At 34.4% G+C, this 17,998-nt stretch overlaps 3 protein-coding genes across 4 annotated transcripts; 2 read left to right on the top strand and 1 right to left on the bottom strand.

Annotated features, from left to right (window-relative positions):
- The first annotated feature begins 862 nt into the window (after positions 1 to 862).
- On the top strand, positions 863 to 6,128 carry LOC105164032 (cation/H(+) antiporter 18-like). 2 transcript variants are annotated; one of them, XM_088882137.1, is made up of 4 exons: positions 863 to 1,074; positions 2,693 to 2,930; positions 3,651 to 4,649; positions 4,739 to 6,128. In XM_088882137.1, the coding sequence occupies exons 2-4, from the start codon at positions 2,736 to 2,738 to the stop codon at positions 5,945 to 5,947; spliced, it is 2,403 nt and encodes an 800-aa protein (XP_088738263.1). In that variant the 5' UTR covers positions 863 to 1,074; positions 2,693 to 2,735; the 3' UTR covers positions 5,948 to 6,128. The 2 variants fall into 2 exon arrangements, with proteins under 2 accessions (XP_088738263.1, XP_088738264.1); XM_088882138.1 differs by lacking the exon at positions 863 to 1,074 and adding an exon at positions 1,148 to 1,298.
- A 5,367-nt stretch (positions 6,129 to 11,495) lies between these two features.
- On the top strand, positions 11,496 to 12,325 carry LOC105164033 (dirigent protein). The gene has a single exon (XM_011082581.3). It carries the CDS (start codon positions 11,540 to 11,542, stop codon positions 12,101 to 12,103), a length of 564 nt encoding a protein of 187 aa, XP_011080883.2. The 5' UTR covers positions 11,496 to 11,539; the 3' UTR covers positions 12,104 to 12,325.
- A 3,615-nt stretch (positions 12,326 to 15,940) lies between these two features.
- On the bottom strand, positions 15,941 to 17,791 carry LOC105164221 (UDP-glycosyltransferase 83A1). Its single transcript, XM_011082833.3, has 2 exons — positions 17,170 to 17,791; positions 15,941 to 16,982 (listed from the first exon to the last, which is right to left on the bottom strand). Exons 1-2 carry the CDS (start codon positions 17,684 to 17,686, stop codon positions 16,093 to 16,095), a joined length of 1,407 nt encoding a protein of 468 aa, XP_011081135.1. The 5' UTR covers positions 17,687 to 17,791; the 3' UTR covers positions 15,941 to 16,092.
- Between the last annotated feature and the right edge of the window lie 207 nt (positions 17,792 to 17,998).

Genomic DNA, 17,998 nt, shown 5'->3' with positions numbered 1-17,998 from the left:
ATCAATTATATTGTGTTACCACTAGTTATCGAACTAAACAAACAATTACGAATTTGAAAGTTCAATTAGCTAGGCAAATATTCTTGACAATAAATCAGATTATTTGTAATAAAAGCACAGAGAACAACACAAATACCAATATGAATAAAAGTAGAAAGCATAAATTAGATCTCACAACCCGTTGGATTTAAGCGTTCACCAAGTCTTCAACCGGAATGAGAGATTTAGCTAGACATGCTCATGGACGAACGCATGAAAAGCAAAATAATATAAAAACGTAGAGAAATAAAAGAGTTCAAAAGTTTTCTCTTAAAGTGAATTACATCACCTATTTATAATAGCTAGATACCTAGTTCTACTAGGATTAGAAGTAGATTCCTAGTTGAACTAAAAGACTTATAAAGATAAAATTATAATCCTAGTTAAACTCTTCCTTCATCAGAGGTAGTCCAAGCAGTTCCAAACTCTTGCCAAAATTTGAGTTTGAGTCTTGTTTGAATTTTCATTTTGGTGCTTTTCTTTATTTTCCAATTCTTTTGTCCTAATGCTGCAAAATAATATTTAATTAGGAGTATTTGATCACAAAATAGGCTGAAATATTATATGAAATAAGTACAAAATGCGATTCTATCAGTTTCTTTTAGTGTACCTCTATAAATAAGTTTGAAATTATTATTCAAATTCTATTAAATATAAAATATTTGTTTATTTTATGTGATTTATAGTAATTTATTAATTTTTAAAATATATTTAATAAAAATCAATTTTCAAATTCCAATGTAAGGGCATTATTGGAAACACGCACTAATTCCCCGCTCTACAAATACGCAACAATGGGAGGCTCCGGAGTTCATCACCACCTGCCAACGTCTCTCTCTCCCTCTCTCTAGATTTTGTAGTCCTCCACAATCAGTGGAGCAACTGCTTTGTCTCCATCTCTCTCTCTTCCATCCATTCTTGAGAAAATTAAAGCACTAATTAAATAAGCGGGCATTCGTGATATTTTGGAAACTGTTGCGGTGGTGATGGACGACCTCTCTTGAAATCCTGCCTCAACATTTTTCCACAATTCAGGTTTCCTCAATTCTCTCTCTCTCTGTTTACATACACACACACACGTACACGCACTATGATGTGTAAGAAAGAAGCTGTCTTGCCCAAAAACACACACGACCCACGTCGAGGGGAAGTCTGGATTTGAACAAATATCGGGAGGGCTGGGACAAAGTTCCTCCCTTTTCTTGATGTGCGCTGCGACGGTTGGATCGTCCGTCGCCGTTTTGTTATCTTTATATCCTGTACGTCTCTTCATACGTAAAGGTTCAGTATACATATTTGTAATTTAAGATATAGTTACAGTAACAGGCTGTGAAGAGGTATTACAAGAATGGGGGATGATGAATTTCAGGAATTTTCGTTGGAAATGAGAATGCAGAATACGAAAATTCTTATCAAATCTAAGTTTGACTGAACTAAATGTAATAATCTTTTTTTGAATTTTACACTAACGAACAGGTAAATATATTGTATTCAGTTCAGATTTTACTAAACTCAATTGGAATTAGAATTTTCGCCTACGTAAAAGAGCAAGGTGTAAGTTTTGACGTGGTTTCGCAGAAGCATGGAGACACGTAGTTGGGTCGTAGTCGCAGGTTAATCAATGAGTTGAATCTTGGTAGTAAAAGACAAGCTTGCCACTCAGTGTTGCATTTATTAACATGGGACTATATTTCCATGAAAATTTTGGTAATAATTTATTTGGATAGGTCAACATTGGGGTTCTACAATGGAAATTACCTGATTTAACTATTTTTTTTTTCTGGGCCTTGTCCCTGGCACTAGATACCATACCTTATATATCGTGACGTGGTGACCGTTTATTACAACTTTCAGTTAGTTTTGCTTTTCTTGATTGAATATTTTTTACGGTTGTTATCATTTTCAGACATCTATAGTAATTGGAATATCCCCCTCTTTCCTGGAAGACTTGTATGTTACACAACCTGGAGTCAATGAATCAAATGTTAAATAAACAGTACTTCTAGTTTCATCCAAGAATGCGTCAGGGGAAGTATTATTATATTTGGTTATGTGATTGATCACTCTCTTAAAATTTTACGTCAATCACATAATGCATTTGTTATATGAGTAACATAGATATGGTCGAACTCTTTGATTTTCTTATTTGCTAATATAAATGGATCCTGTATGGGGGTGGATGTGAAATAAGAAACGAAAAATTGCAACGATTCTTAGCCTCATTGGATGAGGTTAGGTCTGCCCAAGATAGACACCATTATACATTATAATTGACCGAAAACTTGGCAGGTTAGGAATCAGACCACATTTTTCCATGATAGACAGCTCTCTTCTGATTTAGTCTTTGTTTCCCTTATTTTAGTCAATCCATGCATTTTTATAGACTTCAAATTGAAACTTCTGTATCCTTTGTATTAGTTGCGTGGAAGTTAGCTAGCGAAAACATAAGATTGCCGTATAATAATGAGTTTTTTTCAATTATAGAATGTTAGTAATAATCATTACTACGGCGTGATTATCCAAGGCTGACTTTGAATTTAGATAAGGAATTCTAAACTCGACAACTTGGGTTTGGATGCTGTTATATCAAACAATTTGATTCTTTTCCTGTGTTGTATGAATCTGATAAGTATATAACAATGAAAACATGCAGGCCAATTGAGATAAGCTGCTTCTAGTTTATTTCTGGTGGTGAAATGGCTACCAATGCAGCAGCCAAATGTCCGCCGCCCATGAAGGCCACCTCAAACGGGGTCTTCCAAGGGGATGATCCTCTCCATTTCGCACTTCCTCTCGTGATCATACAAATATGCCTGGTGGTGGTGCTGACTCGCATACTCGCATATCTCCTCAGGCCACTACGGCAGCCGCGTGTTATTGCTGAGATTATTGTGAGTCTCTTTTTCGTTTTTTTTTCCTATTTCGTCTATTGCCGCAACCATGTTCAGCATATTCTGATTTTTCAATAGATTTTGCTTTTTCTATTTGAGGGGTCGACTTTTCTTGATTCCTTAGATGCTTTTTAACTAAGAAATGCCTTTTCTAGTGCCATAGTTGTTTCTTTAGGCATCACACTCTGCAGTCTTCATTGCTCGCCTTTTCTTTGCTTAATAGAATATTAAGTTCATTGGCCCTCTGATGTTCGATGTTACATGAGAAAGTTAAATCATGGGTACTACTAAATAAATGCCACCATGAGGTTCCTTTATTAAAGTGTTGCTGTAGTTATGATGAGCTAATAGAGATAGAAAAGCTTCTGTGTTGGCAAATTAACTTAGTTAAATTGTATTGTTTTTGTGTTTGTTTTTCTTGTTCGAGTAAAAATTTTCTGACTTTTCAATGTCCACTTTCTCTTTTTTCTCTCATCTACACGAATTGCAGTATCCTCATGGAATTCTTATTCAACGTTTACAATGCACAAACGAAGAGAACATACGTGTAATGTATTTAGGTGGTAATTAGCTTGCAACCGCCTTACTCGTCAATATGTAAATCTGTAACAATAAAAACCAGAAGGAAGCTAGTACATCATCCATTTTCATGTGAGACAAACACGATTCTTTACTATGTAATTCTGATTAGAGTTTTGACTTGTGATGCTTTCTTGGCAGGGGGGAATTTTACTTGGTCCATCAGCTCTAGGCCGCAACAAGAAATATCTTAACGCTGTTTTCCCCCCCAGAAGCCTTCCAGTTCTGGATACCCTTGCCAACCTTGGCCTCCTATTCTTTCTGTTTCTTGTTGGCCTTGAGCTGGATCCAAAGGCTCTTCGACGAACTGGGAAGAAAGCATTAAACATTGCCCTTGCGGGAATCTCTTTCCCCTTCGCTTTAGGAATTGGGACATCATTCGCCCTCAGGGCCACTATTTCCAAGGATGTAAGTGAAGGTCCCTTTCTGGTGTTCATGGGAGTGGCCCTTTCTATCACCGCCTTTCCCGTCTTGGCTCGTATTCTGGCTGAACTTAAGCTTTTAACCACTGATGTTGGTAGAATGGCTATGTCGGCGGCTGCAGTCAATGATGTGGCTGCATGGATTCTGCTAGCTCTTGCAATCTCCCTATCAGGCACGGGCCGTTCTCCAATTCTTTCGCTGTGGGTCTTCTTGTGTGGGCTTGGCTTCGTAATCTTATGCATACTTGTCGGTCCCCCAATTTTCAGATGGATGGCGCGACGCTCTGAGGGTGAGTCGGTGAACGAGGTATATGTATGTGCTACATTGGTTGCTGTTTTGGCTGCTGGATTGGTCACTGATACTATTGGAATTCATGCCCTCTTTGGGGCTTTTGTGCTTGGAGTTATCGTCCCAAAAGAGGGACCGTTTGCCGGAGCCCTTGTGGAAAAAGTTGAGGATCTCGTATCCGGTCTGTTCCTTCCTCTATACTTTGTATCAAGTGGACTGAAAACAGATGTAGCAACCATTAGAGGGGTTCAGTCATGGGGTCTTCTTGCTTTGGTTATAGCCACAGCCTGTTTCGGGAAGATTGTCGGCACCGTTGTTGTTGCACGCCTCTGCAAGGTTCCTCTTAGAGAGGCACTGACCCTTGGTTTCCTGATGAACACTAAAGGTTTGGTGGAGCTCATTGTCCTCAACATCGGAAGAGACCGAGGGGTAAGCTAAACTACTATTCAACAATTAACTACTCCCTTTTCAATTTGCAAGATCTTTCATCTGACGTCTGATTCATCTTCACATTCTAGGTTCTGAATGATCAGGCCTTTGCCATCATGGTTCTAATGGCTCTAGTCACTACATTCATAACTACACCTACCGTTATGGCCATATACAAGCCCGCTCGAATGGCGAAATCAGAATACAGGCACAGAACTGTTCAGAGGAAGGAAGCCAGCAGCCAACTCCGACTCTTGACCTGTTTCCACAGCACTAGATCCATACCGACGTTGATTAATCTCATGGAGGCTTCACGTGGTACTGCAAGTAGGGGCAGACTCCGTGTCTACGCAATGCACCTGATGGAGCTCACCGAAAGATCATCCGCAATACTGATGGTCCATAAGGCAAGAAAGAACGGACTGCCCTTTTGGAAGAAAGGGCAGGAAAACGATCCAAATCACCTCGTCGTGGCATTTGAGGCATTCCAGCAGCTTTGCCAAGTGTCAATCAGCCCAACAACAGCAATCTCGCCGATGTCTACCATGCATGAGGACATATGCGCCAGCGCAGAGACAAAGAGGACAGCAATGATCATTCTCCCATTCCATAAGCACCAGAGGCTTGACGGACAGTTCGAGACTACACGGGCTGAGTTGAGGTACGTGAACCGCAAGGTCCTCGAGCACTCCCCATGCTCGGTCGGCATCTTGGTCGACCGAGGGCTCGGTGGAACAGCACATGTATCAGCAAGCAACGTGGACTACACCATTACAGCCATCTTCTTTGGTGGCCCCGACGACCGTGAAGCAGTCTCATACGGTGCTCTCATGGCCGAGCATCCCGGAATCAGTCTGAACATTGTTCACTTTGTCATCGACCCCAAGGTCGTCGAAGAGAGCGTGCAACTAGATATCGATCAATACGATCCAGAAACGAGATCAAACAACGAAGAGTTCATCTCAGATTTCAAGCAGAAAGCATCAAAGGATAGCTCAATCACATTCAAAGAGGTTGTGGTAAGCAATGCGGATGAGGTTGTTGATGAGATTCAGACACACAGCCGATGCAATCTGTTTCTGGTGGGAAGAATCCCAGAGGGTCAAATATTTTCATCTGTTAACAAGAGGAGCGAGTGTCCGGAACTGGGACCAATAGCAAGCATGCTGATCTCTCCGGATTTCTCAACAACGGCATCAGTGCTGGTGGTGCAGCAATACCGGAGACAGCTGACTGGGGACTCATTGACTTCTTTGAGAGAAGGGGAAACTAAGGAAGGGGAGTATGATTCATGTTAATTAGTGTAGCAAAATGGTTAAACAAAAATCAAGGAATTAATGGTGTAGATAAATACTCTTAGTTTCTTGATGATATATAATTATATATATGTATGTATGTACGTATGTACGTCCTCGTACTGTACGTCTGTCTCATTTTGAAGTATATAATAAAAATCTAGACGAAGTGGTATTCCTCGTACATTATTTACGGTAATTATCGAAAAACATACATGATTTATCTTCTGGATCTATGATGCATGGATACGAATATATCGATATTATGAACACGATACAATATGAACATGACGACACAAATAATATTGAAAAAATTTAGAACACTAGATAGTACTGACACAACTATATATAATATATATTTTTAATTTCTCATAAAATTAAAATATATAATATAAAAATATTAAAATAAAATATAAAATAAGCATGCGTTACATAACCAAATGTGACATAAAAATAAACATAAATCAGTTTATTTTAAAAAGTACATAATGAAAATTTATAATATTCAAATTAATTAAATCATCATCATCATCTCTTAAATTTTTAGTAATTTCATCCAAAACTTTTAATTTAAAAAGTGTGAACTACAATGATGATTAGAGAAACAATATATAATAAGATAATCATACACTAATTTACTTTTCAATTCTAGCTGAGTTTGGACCAAATAATATTATGAACTTAGTGAAGAACACCTAACTACTGCACCCAACATAGTAGAGATTTTTTTTCCCCCTTTAATTTAATCGGTTGCCGTGACATGTAGTATTTGCAAGCATATAATCAGATAGATTTGTCATAAAATTTAAAAATTAAAATTAATATATGATTAAAAGCAGAGCGAGTGATATACATTGGTGAAAATTTGGAACAAACATAATAATATATTAGGGGCTAAAAATTAAAGTGAACTATTTGAGTTAAATAAATATATTAGTATAAATATTTAAGGAGCCAATAAGGCATAGTTTAGTTAGCGAAGTTAAAGCCCCATGTTTTTAAAAGTTATGTATTCGAACCCTGCCATATGCGTTGGATGTTGTTCTATTGCATAGTAGAAGTTGTCTACTTAATAGTAATTGGTAATTAAATTTAATTTATTTGATATTATTGATCGAAATATAATTATTGCACATAAAGTCCTCGATTATAAACATATATATTAATAAAGATGTTGGAAAACTAGAACTGGTCGCTTTTTAATCTATACAAAATGCCAATGATTATGATGAATGAAATATCGTGAACAAGTGCTCCACCAACAATGGCTGCCATTTCCCAACGATTCGGATTCTCAGTGTCAACACTTTTGTTTGATTTTAGAACTTTGTCTGTTTTGATTTGTGCTGTCGTGATGATGTTTTCAAGAATATAGAAAAATCAAATTATTCGCGCCGTCCAATAAAATCGAGCTCTTTAATTAATTTAAAATCTCTACTATAATAGATATTCAGACGCTCGAAATAAACCATGCCTACTCGCTCTTCCTATATTATTTATATACTTAAAATTATAAAATATTAATTTGATTTTTCGATAATGCTTACCTCATCAAAATACAATACCAAAATATATACTGGGTATAAATTAGAATTAGAAATACCCATTTTCCTAGAAATGCACATTGGGACAAATATGAGATTAGTCATTCATTTTCTTATCATGATTTTAACTATTTTAAATATACTGAGAATAAATTATTCTTTTTTTATAATACTTAAAACGACTTTTAATAAAATTACATTTACAATATTCGTTAGTCATAAAATATATATTATTTTAAATACGTTAAATTATTACTCGTTGTATATTTTTCAATATGTATACTTTTCTTTTAAATAATAAATATTTTTATTAGAAATTTAAATATATAAAACCGACCAAAAAATAAGTTTATAATTAACTTAACATTCTAAAATAATATTTTTTTTATGTAATTAGATTTCATGTAGTGTTTTTTTCTATTTTCCTTTTAATTTTGAAGCTCATTACTGTGTATTTACGAAACATTTGGATGAATGATTTGGAAAGTATTGATTCAGTTTCTTTCTTTATTCCATTGGCATACATAAGAATGATATATTAAAACCATTTATTTTATATCTTTATTCCATTATTAAATTTGTTCTATTTTTATCCAAATTCATTCAGGTTATTTTTGAATTAATGAATTTGATATAGTTGGATTTTAAATCTATAGTTACAAATTCTTCAAATTTATTTTAATAATTTTAAATTTTCTTGATATATTTTATTATATATCGCTGGATTTCAAATATTATAATACGATTTCATTTCAAATTCTTTTTTTAAATTTTCCGGTCAGATCCAAATCCATCAACGTAATTTAATACGTACCAATCCCTCCTATAAGTTGTTCAGATATATTCCATTCCATAGTTTAAAAAGTTGGATGATTTTTTAAGCACAATTTCCCTAAAATCCCCCATAAAAAGTTTAAGAACCATTGGAACCGCATCAGACCAAACTATTTATGATGGTTCCCACGTAACACGATTTTATCAAAATAGTGTGAAATCGCACAAACCATGGTGAGGCTCAAAAGTCCTAAGCTTATTTCACCAAAAATAGAAAAATGGTGTGGGCAAAAGTCTGATGTGAAAGTCCGTTCTCTTGCTGAAGAAAAGGCTGTGAGAAGAATTAAGTTGTTCATAAAAGTCATTTTTGTGAAAGATTTTATTTTAATTTCCTTCTACTTCTCGCTATTTTTGCAAGTATTATTAAATTTCGATTTTATCGTAAAGTTTATTTTATTTTATTTTCGTACAAGTCTTTATATATCCCAAAATGAAAGATTTTGGGCAATGAAGCATCGTTTAGCCAACAAGATTGAGACTCTACGAGTATAATCATAGATTCGAGTTCCACTGATGTCTGTATTATTTTATTTTAATACAAGTTACAGGTCTATTGTCATAATAATTATTGATTAATTATACATATTTAATGCTGATGAATAATATATCGATTATTATAATTGATAATAATTAAGATTTTATGATATAATTATAATCGACTCATCGAAAAAATAAAACAAAATTGCAAACCAGTCCCTGAAGATATATTTAAACCTCATGCTATAATTGCAGTATAGACCTAAAAGATGTATGTAAGAAAGCAAAGAAAGTGGTAAAAGAAGGGTATCACCATCATACAATGACCACCAAATTCAACACAAAATGATGCCCTATCCATTTATCAATGGAGGAATTACCAAATGGGGGTCTCATCACTTCATATTTTAGTCTATATTTCATCCAGAAAATTATGTGACAATCATTCATCATTTGGTGTACGATAATCAAGAAACGGAGAGGATCATTCCCCTGATTGATTGGAAGAAATTGTCGGAGATTGCCATTGTATAACAATTGCATTAGTAATCGTTTTGAGACAAAAACATCTAAATCACTTGGACAAATTTGATTCTCACGTCGATCACTGATAATTATGATCATTAAATGTCAATTAGATTCGAGGAACGATAAAAGATAAGTATATTTAACTTCTTATAGTAAGGAATAATTATACACTTTATGACCTATTGACCTTTTACCCATTTCATTCATTCATTTTGAAAAATTATAGAAACCACCCCTAATAAAAAACAGAGACGATTTGTATAAACAAATGGAGTGTAAATGTAATTATTCATAATTATAAAGTATACCCTCTTACGCTAGGAGAAAACAATTGGGCCGTATTATGGGACACGAAATCATAAGTTAATTAGTTGAAGCAATCTCCAGCTCTTCTGGCCCATTTTCCCAATTAAATTGAGGCCCAATCAATCACATGATTTGTTATCTTAAACTAGTTTTCAAGTGATTGCATTGGATTTAAAATTCACTTAATATAGAGTTATTTAAAATCATTAAATTCAATATTTTTTTGGTCAAAATATAATTTGGGAGCACATCTTAATATTTTTTTGGACCATTTATCGACTAAATTATAGGGCTTTCTATCTCTCTAAATTTTGAAGAGGTTGTCTCTTTAGTATGGACACATAGGATTTATTATTATTATTATTATTCTTTTACGTCAAGATATTCAAGATCTTATCAAGCACATCAATATTCGACGACAACCAAAATAAAATAACTTACAAAATTATTATATAAATAGATAAACATTTATGTGCATGCAAGATTAAAATCTCTGTTAACTCAAAACTTATGGGAAAAAAGTATAAGAAAGCCCCATGTGATATGTAATATGTGCAAAATATTACTCTATTTTAAAAAAGATAGAAAGATAAATCGCTAATGTTTTTTATATAAGAAGATAATTTGCATATTTATAATATTAAAAAGCGTAAATTGCATTAAAATAAAAAATTTGGGGAAATTCTACCTCGGCACTAATTTGGTCAAACGTGAATTAATCATATGATAAATATAATATATTTATGATATAGTTAGTTTATAATTTAAAAAAAATAATCAATCACAAAATAAGTATTTAAACAAACTTGATTTGGACAAAATCATTAAAAAAATTTGAGGTATCAATCTTAAGGGTTGGGTGGCAAGTAAATTCCGAGGGTAGACACATAGAAAAGTAGAAGTCAGAAAGTTTGACTTGAAGAGTGAGCGCGCCCACCTCTCCTGGAGAGACGTGTACTTGGAAAACTCACTTTTTCTATTATGGAGAAATTGAAGTAGAACGTTTGCAATCTTCCACTGCTATTTCCTTTTGGCATATGTTCATCTGCAGTTGCCAATTCTTACTCTTCTCTGTAGGGACTGGTCCTCATGCTGCTGCTCACTACCACTCTACCATTGCAAGGAATTGAACTGTGTGAGAGAGAAATTGCATTTTTTTTTGTCCCATATATTAAGATTTTATATTTTTAAAATTTAGTTTCGTTGTTACATTTTCCTCATGTTATATTCTATATATTGAATTTTCCTCAATTTTTGCCTTTACGTGTATTTTTCGTCTATTAATAAGCTGACATTATATGGAAATATATACATGAGACTGCTAATTGACTTTGTTAATTACTGGATGAAAAATTCATGTGAGGATTAAAATTGAGAAAAATTTCAATTTATGAGATGCAATGTAAGAAAATTGTAACAGATGAGACTGACTTAAAAAATACGGCAACATATGTGCCAAAAATGTGATTTTCCCCGTGAGATATATAACTGTATTTGTCAAGAAATCTAGTGACAACTGTGAAATTTGTGCAGAAAATAAGAATTATTTTGAGAATTTGTGAACTATAATCAATTCTTTATATATGGGTGTCTGCATCGTAAATGTTTAAATATAATGTTGAGTCAGATTTCACGCTCCAATACTTTTATTTTAAAAAAAAGATGAACTAGATTAGGTACAACATCAAGATTCATTACATTCCAAACCCTTCTAACTCATTTGGAAGTACGTACATATACAAGTTGTATTGTTTTTTTTAAAATAATTGTAGAAGTAAAATTTCTAGTCATATCAATTTCGAATTTGGGCACAAATACTCACCAACCCCCCTGCCCCTACAACACACTATATAATGAGACCAATGCATTACCCACTCCTCACTCCTGACTAGTTTCAACACCGATCATGGCTACCAAAACCCAAGCGGCAGCCCTTCTCCTTTGCCTCCTCATCTCCACCTCCTCCCCCACCGCCTACAGCCGCAAACCCCGCCGGCGGTCCCCCTGCCGAGAACTCACCTTCTTCTTCCACGACGTTCTTTTCAACGGCCACAATTACCACAACGCAACCTCCGCCATCGTCGGCTCCCCACAGTGGGGCAACAAGACCGCCGTGGCGAAGCCGTACAATTTCGGGGACGTGGTGGTGTTCGACGACCCGATAACGGTGGACAACAACTTCCACGGGGCGCCGGTGGGCCGGGCCCAGGGCATGTATTTGTACGACCAGTGGAGCACGTACGGCGCGTGGCTGGGGTTCTCGTTTCTGTTCAACTCGACGGAGTACGTGGGGACGTTGAACTTTGCGGGGGCGGACCCGTTGATGAACAAGACCAGGGACATTTCGGTAATTGGAGGGACTGGAGAGTTCTTCATGGCTCGAGGGATAGCCACTTTGTCGACTGATGCATACGAAGGAGATGTCTACTTTAGGCTTCGTGTTGACATTCAGTTGTATGAGTGCTGGTAGTGGTAAGCTTATAAGCCGGCTCGCTAGCTCGTTAATAAGCCGTGCTTCATGGCTTCAAAGTTTCTATTACCGTTTTGTCCTTTTTCTTTGTTTTTGTGTTACGTGAGAACAATTTGGGGGGTGATTTGTCTCATCCATGCATGGAATATTATCATGATCAGCAATTTGTTTACTCAATATATCTGGAATTTCAATCAAATTTGCTACCTTTTGCATTCTTAATTAAGATGGCTCTTTTATTTTATTCCAATCAAGATTCTTGCAATTGACTTTTACGAAAAAGACATCATCTCAAGGCAAAAAGAGAATTTCAAATAGACAGCTAGCGAAGCTAGACAACGAAATCCCTAATAAAGGTTATATATATAGAGAGAAAGATAGGGAGGGATAATTGCAATTTTAGTCTTTTAATTTAAGAGGACGGTAATTTTAGTTCTGTACAAATTAATTTTGATAATTTAATCCTGTAATTTTATAATTTTGGTAATTTTAGTTTTTTTCCAGCCAACTTAGCAGGAAATTGCAATTTACTTCCAATTTTAGTCATATAAATAAATTTATGCAGGACCAAAAATGTCAATTCCCCAAAGTTATAGGATTAAAAATGTCAATGCCCTCTAAGTTACAGGACTAGAAATGTAATTAATTGAGTCATGTGCAAATTACATGTAATTTTTCGGCCAAATGAAAATTTCAAAGTTACAGGACTAAATTGCGAAAATCAATTCGTGCAGGACCAAAAATACAGCCCTCCATAACTTATAAGACTAAAATTATATTTTCTCTTCTATATATGTATATAACATTAGTTAGTTAGGATTTGATAACTACTGATTTTTTTGGGGGGTATTTGGTAAATTGAAATTTTCATTAAGAATATAAAAAATAGTTAAAAATCGGAAGATTAAAAGAATTTTAACTACACTTTTAAAAAATTTAATAAATAAAATAACAAAAATAGTATGAAGATAATGTATATATAAGTATATATATAAATTGGAGAGATTTTCATGGAAGAAACCACAGCGACTAAAGCTGTGGTCCCACTCTATTCATGTAGTTATGAACTTATTGTGTCAATAATTATAGTGAAGTTTATGTGACCCACTCTTTTGAGATGTCATTTGACAACATACACAATCAATATTAATTTCCTATTGAGGGGTTTCATATTTAGTAGCCGCCTCTTTTTGTATACAGGTTGATCGGATGTGATTAGGTAGGGAGTTATGCAACTTATAAATCACTCAAACTTATTATTTATGATATGTATCAGTATTATTAGTCCACGAGATGGTTGTAATGGACGCAAAGTCTCATTTGACAAATGATGCTAAATTATACGTTGTGCAATATGGTCGAAATTCTATTTAGATAATGTATTATGTGTTGTGTTTAGAACATCATGGTTTTCTCCTAAAAATATATATGACTTATATATTGAATAAAGTCCTCGTATATAACCGAGATGAAACGTGCATTAGTGTCACATTTTTATTAATACTAAGACGGGCGAAAAAATGTCGACGATGTCCCTATGATAGGAGCAAAATCAGAATTGTGGACGCAAAAATATTTAAAATTTTTTTATTAATTATCTTTGAATATACATAAATGGCTTGTTATAAATTATGTTTGAAAGTGGTTGAGAGTTATAGTTTTTAAAATCATGAATTTGAAGCGTGCTAAAAGAACAAATGATGTATAGAGCAATTTATTTAATTAAATAAATAACAAAAGCTTACTAAACCAAGCAATGAAGACAAAAACATAAAACAAAACACAGTGGGTTTCGATCTTAATATTCCAGAGTGGTTGATTTGGCGCATCTGCAATTTATTTATTTATACGTATAATTTAATATATTATCTAATACATTTCAATAATTTTAAAAATTAAAGAATAATAATAAAAAACTACCATGAAAATAGATATGCATCCATGTTCATAGGGCAAGAACATGATATAATATTTACCAATTAGACAACACTTTATTAGCTGTATACATAATTACAATGGATAAAAAAAAGTACACGTAACGAGTATTAATTAACAACGACTAGCCCCTAACTATTAGTTGTTGTTCGTGTAACAGAGGCAAAAACATTAGTCATAACTAAAAATAATGACGAATGTACTTTCAATTTAAATAAAAAATTTTATGTTGAAATGAAAATATGTTTGAATTAGTTAATAAGATTGGGCTTTGTGATGTCAAATTAATATTTTCGCATTAATTTTATTTGACTATAATAAATAGTATTTATTTACTGTAATTTTTAAATCATAGTCAATTATAATACATCAAATGTCTTTTTTTAATTTTTTTTTTTTTGGTAGTGACATTTTGTACTTAAATTGAAGAAAAATAGGATAACTGGAAAAGTTCACCTACACTATAACCGAAAAACAATTTATACAGTACCACCAAAGCGATCACATCACCACCTACTCTCTACCAACTCTTTACAAGATTTTTTGTATTAGGAAAAAAGATAAAAAAAAAAATTGTGGAGATAAATGAGCTTATGAGTTGATAATTGATGTGAATCAAAGTGGCAAATCATGACTTGATAAATTGCTCAAAAAGTAGTTAAGATTTTCTATTATAAATTGAAAATATTATATTTATTACATGTAAAAGTTTATATTATTTATATATAGTTTATTACATATAATATATAATCTATGTCGAAATTATTAAAATCATATCAAAAGTTATAAAATAGAGCAAGTGTATAAAAATAATGTACATGCCATGCATGGGGCATGGGGGCTAATATTTATAGATTCAGTAGTTGTACGATTACATGTTAATTACAAATTTTAGAGAATGATTCGATCGACGATCAATATGAATTTGTACGTATTTGAATTTAAATCAAGATTGAGTCGAATCGAAACGAGCAGTAAAGATACAGATATTGGTTTGTTTTCTTAGTTAATTGAGGAGTTGGAGGCATTTACCATCTTTAGGTGATAATATATAACATAAAATCTAATGTTATCTTATATAAAAATAGTAGTTATATGTGTGTTTCGAACAAGAAAAGCTCTCAACAAAAGAAGTTGAGGGGGTATTTTGTGGGAAATTGCCAACTCAATCATTTAATGTAGTAGGTGATATAGTGCCAAATGGAGGGTAGTCCTCTTTTTATTTAATTCTTCATTTAATACTTTTTAATAATATATTATTCGTTATATAATTTAACATCAATAATTCAAATAAGATACATTTAAATAAAATAAATAAATCTTATACCCATATTTATAAAATTCCAACACACAACATTACCAATTTAATATGACCTTTCTGAATTTTATATTTTCGAAAATCCTTTCCAAATTATAGAAAAAGTACTCAAGCATTATTTATTTCCATTAATACCCCTTGATTTGCATATTACCAATTTACCATTACATCTAATTATTAGATTGGATTGGAGAGAGAGAGAGAGAGAGATGTGCATTTGTACAAGCCCAGAGGCCCAATAGAGTTAGAGAAGAGCAAGTTTGTGGCCCAGAGACATATACTTGGGTTTAACTCAAGTATTTAAACTCGAATTCATTAATTAATAATTTATAAATATAAATTGGGCTGGAGTAGCATGATATTTTTAAATATATTTTATTATTTCTTTGATGATTGAACCAAAGTCGAGTCAAATTTGAAAATTATTAAATGTAAATTTAGTTTTGTAAATAATGAATTGAGTCCAAATGAATTTGGAATCAAACATGAAGTAATTTAATTAATTATTTTTTTCAATCCTGATCAGATACAAACTTCAATGTGAATGATATTTTAATACATTATTTAAAGTCATGCCCAGTCAATTAAAATCTCAACTTTTTTGTTTGATGTGGGTATCATGAGGTATAAGATACATGCAAAAACATTACAATTCAAGAAAAGAGATGATATACGAAAATCAACATTACATGACCAAACCTTAGAAATTCAAAGACAACATGCAGCACAGTCATCCTCATTTGCTGAGATGATCAACAAATGTCTTAAAATTCTTGTACGAAGAGCCCCCTTCCCCAACACTCTTCCCAATAATTTCCTTCACTTTCATTGCATTTGCCTTAAACCTACCATCGGAAAACAGCATCTCAATCTTTGTCTTGATTTCATGCCTCGTCCTCATCCCATTCTCTTCAGGATCAATTCTCACCCCAATCTCCCACTTCTCACAGATGTAATTCTGATTATGATGCTGATCAGCAAAATAAGGCCAACACAGAAACGGCACCCCATTGCTCAAACCTTCCAGAGTCGAGTTCCACCCGCAGTGCGACAGGAAACAGGCGACAGATGGATGAGAAAGAACTCTCTCTTGAGGCGCCCATTCGACGATCTTCCCAAGCTCGCCGACTCTCTCCAGGAAGCCACCCGGGTAGACAGCTCGTGAACCGTTTGCAAGATCGGATCTGACCACCCACAGAAAAGCCATGCCCGAAAGCTCCAGCCCGAGTGCAAGCTCATCTAACTGTTGCTGAGACAGAACTGCTAAGCTGCCGAAAGAAACATAAACCACTGATCCAGGTGGTTTATTGTTCAACCAGCTTAAACAGGATGCGTCCTCAGGGTGGAAGTTGCAAGAATTGGACAAAGATTTCGGGTTGTTAGTCTCTAGTAATGGTCCAACGGGCAGGAACCCTGGAATCAAATCACAAGCTGAGGATTCAAGGTCATAACAGGTGTTGCTTAGCAACCACTTAGTCTGGATTATTGTCTTTTCGATTCTTAATGAACATTCAAAGAAGATCTTTTGGGTTTCTAAGTCCGCGGGGAAGCTCCACGCTAGTTCATCTTTTCTCCAGGGGGGTATGTTGTCCGACAGGCTGATCATTTCATCTTTCTTGATGGTTCCTGCAGTTTGATAAAATATTCATATATTTATTAATATGTAAATTGCATATATCCCGCTTGTGCATTTCCAAATGTATTTACTAGATCCAAGGTACTCAATATGGATTTTCTTTTTTCACGGATTTGTATTTTAATTGGTTTTCACAAAATTAAAAAGAAAAAAGAGTGAAGAATAGGTTAATTGTACCATTTGAGTCAAGATTCCCTTGTTCCAAAAGCCCTGGACTGTGAAGTACTATGGCTAGGGCAGCAGCAGAAGGTGGTGAAAAGATAACAGGTTCCGCTCCCATCTTCTGAGCAGTCTCCAAAATCCACCCAATTGAAATATCAGCTATGACACAAGAAACTCTCTCATCACCGTTAGACCTGTTAATACTCTCAATCAAACCTGTCAAGAATCCAGGCATCGTATTCCTAAGGCTTTCCAACAGCTTAAAAGAGTTGTTTTGATCATCCTCAGGACTTCTCCCATCAGGGATCGAGGTCAGGACTATGTCGCCGTCCTCCTGATCATCCTCCTCTTCACTACCAGACATCTTCGCAGCTGCCACAATCTTTTCATGTATGCATTCTATGTTAACAAATGTAACCTTGATCCCATGTCTGGCAATTAGGCGCGCCAGTTTCATGAGCGGCTTAACGTGGCCTTGAGCTGGATACGGCACCGCCAGTACATGAGGCTTCTTGCCCTTAATCACTGCCATTGATTCAGTTCAATGTTCCACTAGATACAATGATATTTATAGACTGCTACAATGTCACGTGAAACAGGCAATGCACTGAGGTGGAGTTGAAAGATTCATGATGTAATGTTATTACCATACTATAGTTTTAAAGACATTGGGTGACTCGTCGGGATCAAAGCTTAGATATGGATTTTACTGCATTAAAGACAAAGGAAAACGGCCATTTTCCACGAAACAAGATACACTGTAATGGACATGAACAATGAGACAAGTAGAGATGTATATGGCTATCTTACAAAATGACGAGGAATCTTTCGTTAAGTTTGATAT

This window comes from Sesamum indicum, linkage group LG6, assembly GCF_026168435.1.
Source record: "Sesamum indicum cultivar Baizhima isolate 11 linkage group LG6, ASM2616843v1, whole genome shotgun sequence".
Lineage (NCBI taxonomy): Eukaryota > Viridiplantae > Streptophyta > Magnoliopsida > Lamiales > Pedaliaceae > Sesamum > Sesamum indicum.
The sequence above is the reverse complement of the archived record's forward strand: the minus strand, read 5'-3'. Positions and strand labels throughout refer to the sequence as shown.